The sequence below is a fragment of the Canis aureus genome, chromosome 11 (assembly GCF_053574225.1).
Source record: "Canis aureus isolate CA01 chromosome 11, VMU_Caureus_v.1.0, whole genome shotgun sequence".
NCBI lineage: Eukaryota > Metazoa > Chordata > Mammalia > Carnivora > Canidae > Canis > Canis aureus.
In genome coordinates this window covers 22,995,745-23,007,376 of record NC_135621.1, presented here as the reverse complement: position 1 = coordinate 23,007,376, position 11,632 = coordinate 22,995,745, and the positions used below count along the sequence as shown (strand labels likewise).

Below are 11,632 nucleotides of genomic sequence, written 5' to 3'. Positions count from 1 at the left end.
CTCGGCATTTGGAGGTGGCGTTGGCCTGTGTCGGAGAAGCACGTGCTGCCCGGGCAGGAACGGTGGCTGTGTTCTCCAAGACTGTCCCTCCACAAGGACCTCTTGCCCGACCGCCTCCCTGCCCGTTGTCACAGCCAAGCTGCCATCCGTCTTCCATCCGCAGTTCGGCACCTCCTTACCCTCCCAGTGCTTCTCCTTCACCACCTCTACTCAGAAGTCCTCTGTGGTTGGCACAGGTTCCTCGTCCAGCAGCAGAAGGTGTAGGGGCCCCCTGGGCGCCCCTGAGCAACAGTTTGGAAAGTGCCATGTTTTCCTTCAGAAAGTGAATACTTGGGAGAGTAGGGCTGAGGTTGGTTAGGACTCACAGAATACCCGCCCCCCCACCCCGGGGAACACGCCACCCCAACACGGGGGCAGCTCTTTGACTTGAGTGGCTAGAAGAAAGGCGGAAGTAGGTCATTGCAGCAGGAAGAGAAGTCACCCTTTCAGTGCCACGTCCCGCTTTTGTTCTTTTGCCGACAGACTTGGCATATTTAGAAGTATTTTGGGTTTTAGCAATGTAAAGTATTTCCCGAACTGTTTTAAACTGAACTCCTTTCCTGCGCTCTGAAAAATCCTGCAATTTTACCAATTCTGTGAAGATAGTAGTTTAGATATGGAAGTTATTTAAAACCATCCTCATCATTAGCAAAACCTTATAACATGGTTTTTGTGAAAGTCTGCTGAAGTAGGCTTGCCTCACTGAACATCTTAGACCAACCTCGTCAAAGGTGCCCTATTAAATGGTATATTTTATTGGGCAGTACATAAATCCCTTGCCATAAATGGGTTTGTTGGCTGCAAATAATTTTAAATAATTTTTAATAATTTTAAATTATTTAATTAAAATAATAAAATTTAAATTATTTAATTTAAATAATTTTAAAATCTATATCCTGGAAGCAAAAATTAAATGTAGATACTAAAATGTATCTATTTGTTATATACATACTATAGATTATATTAAATATAGATGTATACATTATACATGTATAGATATATAAAGCATTATATATAGATACTGCATATATAGTGTGTATACACATATATGAAATCTTTTAATATACTTAAATTGCTTTAATTTAAATAATGTAAGCTTTTCAATGCCAGTACTTTTAAAAGCTTGTTTATAAAATTCAGCAAATATTTATTGATACCTTCCGTGTTCTAGGCCAGAGGTTGGCCAGCCTTTTCTGTAAAGGTTTAAATTTCGTAAATATTTTTGGCTTTGCTAGCTGTGCTGTCTCTACTGAAGTTTCACAGCTCAGTCGTTGGAGCAAGAAAGCAGCCATAGTCGGTACGTAAATGAATGGGCATGGTTGCCTGCCAATAAAACTTTATTTATTACAGATGCTGAAGTTTGAGTTTCAGTTAATTTTCATGTGTCACAAATTAGTAGTGGTCTTTTAATTTTTTCCCCCCAAGTGTTTAAAGATACAGAAACTATTCTTAACTTGCTTCCACACAAAAAAAACAGGTCCTAATTTGCCAACCCCTATTTTCAGCAGTCTTTCAGCTAGAGCGCTAGAGCAGTGACCGGAACAGAGTCCCTGCCCTCCTGGCCCTGCGTTCCCGTACAGCACAGGACATTTAAGTGCCATGGGTCCCGGGAACGGAAAGATGTTGCCTTTCTTAGATGGAGTCTTCCTCGTTGGACAGTTCCAACTTTAGAGTTTTCACTCACCTGACTTTAAAAGGAATTTGAGGGGCGCCTGGGTGCCTCAGTCAGTGAAGCATCTGCCTTCGGCCCAGGTGATGATCTCAGGATCCTGGGATCGAGCCCTTCATCGGGCTCCTTGCTCAGCAGGGACTCTGCTTCTCCCTCTTCTTCTCTCTCTGTCTACTCTTTCAAATAAGTAAATAAATGATCTTTAAAGTGAATCTGGCACATAAATCTGCTGGCTACTGATATCTTTGCCAAGAGTTATTTTTCTCTAAATCTTTATCTGCCGGCCCACATTTCTGTGCCCCACTAACACCTCATCGCCTCACTTGTGCGAGGCCACAGGTTCAGTGCTGGGCCTGCGTCTTCCTGTGGCTCTGGACCCAGGAGTGGCCTCCACCCTCTCAAGCGCAGCAGTATTGAGGTGCTTGTTACTACTGTCATCTTTGTGCCTGTTTCCAGACACCAGAGTGCTCTGTTGAGGAGCTGGCCAGCCCTGTGGCGTCCTCACTTGAGAGCTGATTGCAGGGCTCTTTCAAGGTAGTTTTGTAGTGCACAGGCTCACGCCTTGTATTTGTAGTAGCTATGGAAACTTTAGAAGCTGTCTCTCTAAAGCTAAGCGCACAATAAAGCACTTCACGTGTTGGTAGGATTAGACTTTAGAAGATGTTTAATTTTCTCCCCCACTCTTTCTTTCCGTCTGTCTCTTTGGAGAGGGAACAAGAGGGCAATGTGAATATTAACTGGGCCTCGCTTTAATCTCCCTAGTGACACTTGGGGCTGTCTAGGGCTGCGCGGGCTGCCCGGGGCCCTGGGCTTTCACAGCCGCTAACAAGGACAGCCATGCATATTCATGAGCTGAGCTCGCGCGTGAGACCCCATTTGTAAGGGCTGTGTTTCAGTGTTTCTCTTTTCAACTCAAATTTTATGAAAGAAACAACCACTGAATTTGGTTTTTTAATGATTATTAAGTCAGAAACCCCAGACAGTAGTGCTAAAATGTTCTCACTGGAAACAGGGACAAAGTAGAGCACGTCTGTGTGGCACTTAATTTATAGACAGACAACACAGCCCCCAAGTGCGGGTGCTCACTGGGGGTGGAAATGCAGAGCAAGCCTTTCAGATTTGCCCAGGAAAAGTGTGGAGCAGAACGCAGCATTCTGACTTCACGAAATCCTCCTCTAAAAGAGGAAATGCGATTCCACTTATGTAAGAATGTGAAACATTTAAGTGAAAAGTGTGGGGTTTTGCTGCTTGGCTATTTCCTATTCTCAAGGTGTGCCAAGAAGCTGGCTCCACGCACATCTTCCTGCCCTTTAAACACCAGTTTTGAACACAAAAAAAAATGCCTTTCCTGCTTTGGGTTTTACTGCCTCTTTTGTTAGGTTGTCCATTTGGTGGCTGTGCCAGGGATCTGTCCCTGGAGAAGTTCACAACTACCGCGTTTTGTTCCTGGACTTGGGCCGGCCCTACTAGGAGCAGCACCCTTGCCCGTTCTGACTGTCGGGAATCTTCACCACTCTTGTTCTCTCCTCTGCGCTCCTCTCTCCCTAGGTACAAAATGGGGGCGTGTAGGGTAGGCGCGTTTTAGTTTTCCAACACTGTAAACGGTGAAGTGCTACAAAGCTACCATGGCAGGGCTTTTACAAAGTGTGTCGGTTGCCTCCCCACAATGGACGTGATTGAGATCTCCCCTCTCGTCTGCACTCACGAGAATCCTCCTGGGGTCTGTTGTCATGGACCCTTTATTGACACTGTGCATGCAGATTTCTTGCCTGGGTTGCATTTATATTGGTTTACTTTCATCTAATCCTTCTACCCTGCAAAGCCCTGAGTCAGGAAAACACCCCGAGAACAAGAAGGACCCAGTGCAGGTCAGTGCAGTGTCTCCACGGCCCCACCCACGTGGTGAGTGGGAAATAGCATTCACTGGATCAGACGTCCAGCGAACTTTGCCTAGCACCATGCTTGGAACCAGTCGGTGACCCAAGACCTCACACTTGCTCAGGAGGAGTTCACGGGGTGTTTGGGTGGACAGATACAAACAGTCACAGCTCACGTGGTGTCCACAGCCCACGCTGTGTCAGGAGCCAGACTGGGTGCTAGGGCTACAGAGATGAATTCGGTGTGGCTCCCGCCCTCACGGTGCTCACAGACAGGTGAGTGCAGTCCAGTGGGCTGGGCCGAGGGCTGGCGGAAGATGCTCTGCAAACACGCAGTGGGCACCCCTGACTTAAACCGCTCAGAGGCAGTGCCCGGCGTGGCAATGTTGCCAGAGCCCAGATGGGAAGGCCCCCGGCAGAGAGGTGCACTGTGACCATTGGGCGGGGGTCTCATTTGCCCTGCAGTAGAGTTTGATCACTGAAGCCCTGGATGCTGGTGCATTCTCCAGAGACCCTCTGCCTTTCATCTGGTGGCCTCAAGGCTGGCATCGGAGTCATCCGTTACAGAGCCAGCACCCCCTCCGTTTCCAGGCGCGCTCAGGGTGGATATGGAATTTTGGATTTCCTGTTGTCAGTACATTTCAGTGAATCACCAAGAAGCTTTAGAAGGAAGTGCTTTGCCCTCTCATTAGCATTCGGGAAATTGTACACATGAGCTAAAATTCCTCAGTCGTATGGATTTTCTTGCCTCAATTTCCCCTTCAGTTGTTTGCTCCTTCAGCAGGTCTCCTGACACTGCCTCCCCCTTTTCGTACAAAAAGTGAGGAAATGAATTTGTAGAATGACGTCATTCTGGATGAGAAATTACTTGCAGCAAACGATTCATAGTTCAGAAATTCACTTAACACGTTAGAAGTCTTTCTCATCCAGGATCCTCATTTTTGTTCTCTATGCTGGTGTATTATTGTAGGGGTCCCGTGATTGTGGAAAAGGGGGAGACAGTCACATGTAGGCTTTGTGCATTTGAGTATTTATACGGTTCTAGCTCCAGAAAGAAAAACAGCTCTTATAAAGGTACTGGAGGTTTTATCATCTAAGGATGATGGATAAATGGCAGAAGGACGTTCTCCCACCAAAGCGGGACAGCTAATTATAGAATCAGCATCAGCTGGGCATCAGCAGTTCCTATTCTGTGCCATCTGGAACAGGTTAGTCACTTTATACTCACAAGTGGTTTGGATGACAAACCTCCAGAGACCAGCGGGTCACTCACTCAGCAAACATCTGCTCATCCTTTTCTCAGTGCCGCCCGCAGCCCCGCCAGGAGGAGCCCGGAGAGGCAGGGCCTGCTTAGACCGTCTGTGATCAGAGGAGCACAGAGGTCCTGTCAGAGTTGTGAACCGGTGCGGGTGATGGAAGGACCGGGAGGGAGCAAACTTTTAAAACCCCAGAAGATACGTCCTGACCAGAAAACTGCCGTGTTTTCTACATCTCACTTGTCTGACTTTAGTGGACAGGCTCATTTTTTTATTGTTTTGCTTTGAGGTTACTGAACTAGGGAAACAGTTTGATTTCACATCCTTTCTCAGACACTCCGAGAAAGAGCCATAGGCGTAATGCACACTGAAGCCTTTCTCTGTGGCTTCCTGCGTCCAGCTGAGAGACTGAGAAATGTCTCGGCCCCTGGCCTCATGGCTGTGCTGGAAGCTAGAACAGGGCCAGAAGCAAGGACCCTTCAGGCTCATGAGCTGATACATTCTGGAAGCACAGGTGCCCCCCATCCTGACATCAGAAATGCCTGCATGGGAAACATCTGGCAATCAGGGGAAAAGGCTTGTTTTTCTTGCCAACTTCCATCCGACTGTGGGCAGAGAGGCCCTTCTTCATTGGAGAACGTGTTCACTGTCCCCTGAGTGTTTTGTTGTTCTCTCCGGATCAACAGAGGGAGGCAGGCCCACTGTTCTTGGCATCTCTGACGCCTCCCTGGTTCCAATGCTGGAGACTGGTTGGTACCTCTGGCAGTTTCTATACAATCTTACAGAACGACATAACGCAGCAGCTTAATGCCTCCCTGAGATTTACACAGTTCTTGGTAACCAAATAAAAGACTTCTCAGTAAATAATACTGCGATTCTGCCTTCGTGGGCTGTCTTCTGTCTGCTGTGAGGGATGCTGTGCAGAATATGCAAAATTAGGGCGGGGGCACAGCAAGGCCAGAATGACAAGACGCTTGCTTGAGAGCACAAGTATTCAAACTAAGTACAGCAAATCCTTCAGAGGTTTTCTAGCTTCATCTTTAAAATGCAGTGGAATGAGGGAAATTCCATGATGACTCCTAGGAAACAGTCCTTATTTATAACTGAGCTTGCTTTAAACAAGATGAGTCTCTTGTCTACTTCTAACTTGGCATCTTTCTGACTAATGCTGTCGTGCTCTTATTCTTATCCTGGTAGCTCAATAACATGGTTAACATATGTACGCACACACCCACGTGTGATCATACACTTCAGATGTGGCTGCTCCAAGCCTTTGCTTCCTTGCTCATTCATTGAACAAATCCTGCTTAAGTACATCTGTGTGCTGGACATCACACACACATGCACACACACACACGCATGGGACATACATGTACAATGTGTGTGCTACATCCTTTTAATTACTTATTTGGTTACATATTCTGAGCACATCCCCAGAAAGAATTTGCTGTTACCGTGTTCCTCCCCTCCCTTCCCAATAACGCTCATGTAAACTTCTGAAACAGGAAAGTATGTTGGCAGATTCCTTTACTCCGCCTCCAGTTCTGACCCAGTGGGTGGTGTACGCCATCCGAAACCTTACTGAAGATAACAGTCAAAACCAAGATCTGATCGCAAAGATGGAGGAGCAGGGGCTGGCGGATGCATCCCTACTTAAAAAGATGGGTTTTGAAGTTGAGAAGAGGGGTGACAAGCTGATTCTGAAACCTACCAGTGACCCACCTCCACTGGTGAGTGCCACAGCGAGCCACCGCTCCCTCCCGGTCCCATCTCCCTGTTAACCTCAGCCCGTTTCTTCCTGTGAGAACACAGATGGGAGCACTTTGCCTTCTAAAATGGCCAAGAAAGCCCTAAAGTTAATTGCAGATAATTTTGTTCAAGCTTTATGCTGCCATTGTCTTAAAAGTTCAAACTCATTTTAGGGGAGAAATATAAAAATCATATCAAAATTTTTACAGAGTCAGAATTTCTGATGGGAATTAGATTTTCCTGGAGAGATAGCTAATGTTGGCTACTATGAAAAGAAGAAGCTCCCTATATAATACTAAATGAGTTGTTTCAAGGTTTCTCTCTCAGCTTTTGACCAAAATTTGCTGGGTTTTTTTTTCCTCCCATGACTCTTATAAATAGATGTTATATTTGCAATTCTGTTTCTTTTTCCTACTTAGTGAATGAACTCTCCATCAAAATACCTGAATTTTTGAAATCTGTTTCATGGATTTTTCGTCTTCTGCAGTATGTGAAATTGCAAGTGTTTGAAGATTTATTACGTGCAAATTCAGGAACACATGAGTCCTTTAGATAATAGAGTTTAACGTGGATAAGCTTGAAAGTGAACGTACATGAGTATTCCATTGTTTCTTTGCTTAGAAACTGTCTGGTTTGCCTTTGTCCCCCTGGATACAGTGTGCATTTAAGTAATATATTGTACTTACTGTGGCAGCAGATAATAAATTCTTCTCTTGGAGGGTGCATCCCTTATTTGGCAAAGACTGGGGCATTTGCTTGGATTCCATTTGTTCCTTCAGATGGCGAATCAGCCTGATTCCTTTTCTTCTCTGCTCGTTGGGTTTTCTGAACTCTGGCAGGCAGTTGAAGTAGTTTCTCACTGTGATTAATTCTAGCAATCTCTTTTCACCCTTTCTGCCTTTCCAAAACATTGACAAGACTCATTTCCAGCTAATTAATTCGAGAGATGCTGAAGAATAGAGAAGCTTGCTCTTCATTTTAGGGACTGGGCTATGCTGTCACTGAGCCTGTTCCCTTTAGAAGGTTGCAGGGAGTGAGTGGGGAGAGCGTGTGGGCCATTAACTCTTCTCTTTCCAAATCACCCGGGAAGAGATCTCCGGGACCCATTGTGTCCCCAGAGGGATGCCCGCATTTTACCCACTTTCGTGTGTCTGAAAGGGGTCTCTGTGCGCAGGCCCACAGGATTAAAGAACATCCATGTCTTGTTCTGTTTCAAAGGCACAGTCTCCTAGAGTATACCACTCCAGCTTCGGCCACGGCTCCCACTTTCTGGAGTTGAAAAAGTAGCTTTGGGGATCAGGAGCAAATTTGACCTATATCTTTCTATTTCTGTCTGTCTGTCTCTTTCTATATATGTGTGTGTATGTATATGTATATGAGTGTGTGTGTGTGTGTGTATACACACACACATTAGAGCTGGAGCTGGATTAAATGAGTATTGAAATCTTAGCTCATTGATAAAGCCGACAAAAGCTCTAGAAGGGGGGTCACGTATGAACATTCTTGAACAACCAGTTACTATAAACTCTCTAGAGATTTTGCACAGTTCCTGTTGAACCTTCCAAAATAAAAACAACAAAGACACAGCCAGGAGTTCTACAGAAATACTGATTGTTCCAGAGTAAAGTGCGTCTAAGTTTTTTTGTAGCCATACTTAACTTGCTTTGTAAAAACGGCTGAAGCATGTTCACAGTGAAATAAAAGTTGTCCCAAGTGCTAATGTATTCTCTATTTCTGAAGAAACATCAACTTCTAGAATTATGGTGACCTATAAATAACAGTTTCTTCTCTCATTTATGGCATTCCATTGGTAGAGAAACCTTTGCAAAATTTAAAATGCACAAAAAAGTCATTCTTTTCTGGGACACAAAGAGTTAACATCCTGTTCTCTAAGTAGAGGCCCGCCAAAGGGAAAAAAAACAGTGGGAGTCCCTTTTTCCTTTTAACAAGTTTGCAATAGACACTTCTTTTTCTTCTTCTCTCAATGGATGTATGCACACCAGTGGAATCAAACAAACATGTCGGTATAAGCCATATAATAACAAACACTAATAAACAAAAGGGAACCTTGTGTGGGAACACAGAAAGGGGTAATGGCTGTGTGTTTTCTAACTAGGAAATGTGGGGATTGCATAGTGAAAACATGCTGACGGCGGCATTGTGGCTGCTTGGATGCCCTGGATGGTTAATCCTCCAGCACAGCCAACAGCTTCCCTGTCCTCTACCCAGGACTTGGCGATTCTGAGGGCCTCCTTTTCCATCCTTGCTGCGGAGGATTAAATCACCATCTCAATCAGTCATTTAGAAGAAGAAGAAAGGAAGGCAGGCCAGCTTTACAGCATTTGTAAAGGGACAGAATGGTCACAGCAAGTTTTGTGACCATATTATTGCTTCCAAGAGCAAACTAACAAAGCTGTTCAATTTTTTAGCCTGTTTGATTACAAAAGAAAGCAGGGGAAAGCTTTTCTGCCTGATACTGAATCCCAAGTATTTGCAGAATGATTTTGATTAATGCATTCATTAGCAATGGAAATTAACATTTCAAAAATACTTTCACAGTTTTAGTAATATGCTATTATTATAATTTGTCCATATTTTATATATGTGTATATGTCCATATTAATACACCTCGTAGGGTTGTTTGTGAGTTTTTTTTTAGAAGCTGATACTGCTTACATTTCTGTTCAGTAACTTGTGAATCTGGCCACAGAGCTTGGAAACTACTAAAAGATGTCCATTTTGCAAAATGGGAGATAGAGAAATGACCAAATGTGGTCATTGGGACTACAATTAGTAATTTTTAAATCAAAAATTAACATTATATATATATATATATATATATATATATATATATATATATATATATATATATCTTATGCCCTTTATCTACTACTACATGAATACCCTGTTCTTTTACCAACACTTGGGATTTAAATGTTATTTAACTGTCACCACTATCCTTTCATTTCCATCCTTGAATGAATAAACAAAGACATTGTAATAGAAATGTCAGTCTCTGCAGGAGGAAGACTTTAAAATACATGTTCCATCATCAGTAAGTTCTCCACATAAAGGAACCGATTTCTACGTGAGAGTCAGTAAAATTAAGATAGAATTGCAAAATGCAGAGAAGTTGAGGAAGAACCCTAACACTGAAAATCTACAAATCCAGCCCTTTGGAAGGTGGGTGGAGGAAAGGGCACTTTGGGCGCTGTCCACGGTCCTGATAATTTCAGCCACAGTGGCCTGTATATGAAAAATCAATTAAAAACCTTGTTTTCAAAATTCATATTTTTTCCCTTGTGTTTGTATGATATAATATCTGTTTTCCTCTTCCCTATAAATTTTATATACTTTTAAGTCAAATTGTGTTTAGGTGATACTTTATGAGTTTGATTTACCATCTATAATATATATGAATTTTAAAGGTAAGTTTTTTCTGTAAATAGTAGTTATAGTATTACCTCATTCATCAGACATTGCTCATCACAACCAGTTATGTCAGTGGAAATGACTTTTTGAAGGTTTTGATAATCCTTTAATGTTTCTTTAATTAAAGCCTTCGATTAGAAACATTAGGTTAAATGTTTCTTTTTGCTCAAACAACATCATATATGTTCTTCATTTATGCACAGTTGTGTCATGCTCATTGTACATTGAGAACTTAGGTGAAGTTTTATAGCACCAGTGTAATTGTGGCCCCTGCTGTGTAAAGCACAGTGGTCAAAAGGCATAAACGGAAGTGAGTAAGCGGGTCACTGGTCCCCATTTTTCCCCCATGTAACTCAGAGCAGACTCCATAAGCTCTGTGCCTCCATTTCCTCACCACTAAAATGGGGTTTATGGTACCACCAACCCATAGGAATGTCTGAGTTACCCTTTTAATGAAAGCACTGACAGTACCTGTTGTGTGGTGAGCATTCATTGCTGCCAAGTACTCTTGCTTTGAGTGGCCTTTCACACATTCACCGTGAGTATATCTGTTGGAAGCACATGGAAACTGCACCTTCCGTCCTGCTGTCCCCATCTCCATCAGTGCTGGAGCACAGGAGGTGCTCACCAAATGTATTTTATTTCTTTAAAAGATACTTATGTAATGCCTTCTGTGTACCAGGCAGTATTCTCAACACTTTGAAAATATTAATCATGTAATATTCAGAGCAATGATACAGTATGTTCTAGTATAATCCCATTTCATGGATGAGGAAGTTGAGTTGCAAGGGTTAATACCGAGGGCCACACAGCAATAAATGCTTAATGATTAATTGTTGTAGTTAATTAGAAGGGAATGAGTGAGGAGGAAAATACGGTTTCTTTCCCAGAAGCATGGGAAGTACATATAGCAGAAATGCCTGGACTGTGGCTCAGGACGTAAGGCAAGGAGAGCTCCCTGGGAAGAATGTGGGCTTTAAAAACAACAACAACAAAAACACCTGGGTTTAAATCTCAACTCCACATATTGTCAGCTGTGTGGTCTTGAGCAAGATGCTTCACTTCTCAGAGCCTGTCTCCTCAAGCAGAGTACCAGGCAGGCCCTGCAAGTACAGCAGTAAAGAAGGCAGACACAGTCTGGGCTCTTGTGAAGTTTATGTTCTGATGAGAATGACAAAATTAACAAGTAAACGGTTCTCAACCTGCAATTAGAAGCAACTTCCAAAACTCACCCTTCCTGGACCACACCACAGCTAATCCCATCCTTATTTGGGACAGAACCCCAAGCATTGAGCATCATGTTCTAAAAGCTCCACAGGTGAGCCAGGTGTACCCAAAAGATGCAAAGATAGGAAGAAACAGCCATGTTTCTTACAAGAATGAGGGCATCTGTGAAGAAAACAAAGTGATGATACAGGTGGTAAGCATTCTTTCTGAGATGGCCACGTCTGACCTGTGCAGAGAGCTGGCGCAGAGCATTCACAATGAGACCGTGCCAAGCACAAAAGCCAAGGTGGCAAGCTTCACGTGGTCAGCGGCCAGGAGGGTGGTCAGGGGGGCCAATGCCTGGTGAACCAGGGAAAGGTTACATGAGGGAGACTTGGTCAGAG

General features: G+C 43.7%; 1 protein-coding gene across 1 annotated transcript in view; it reads left to right on the top strand.

Moving 5' to 3' along the window:
• Window positions 1–8,310, top strand: part of ATXN10 (ataxin 10) — a 163,049-nt gene extending 154,739 nt beyond the window's left edge. The window contains exons 11-12 of the mRNA XM_077914113.1: window positions 6,384–6,571; window positions 7,010–8,310. Coding sequence (XP_077770239.1) covers window positions 6,384–6,571; window positions 7,010–7,012 — 191 coding nt within the window. The 3' untranslated portion in view covers window positions 7,013–8,310. The remainder of the gene's footprint in view (window positions 1–6,383; window positions 6,572–7,009) is intronic.
• The last annotated feature ends 3,322 nt before the right edge of the window (window positions 8,311–11,632 follow it).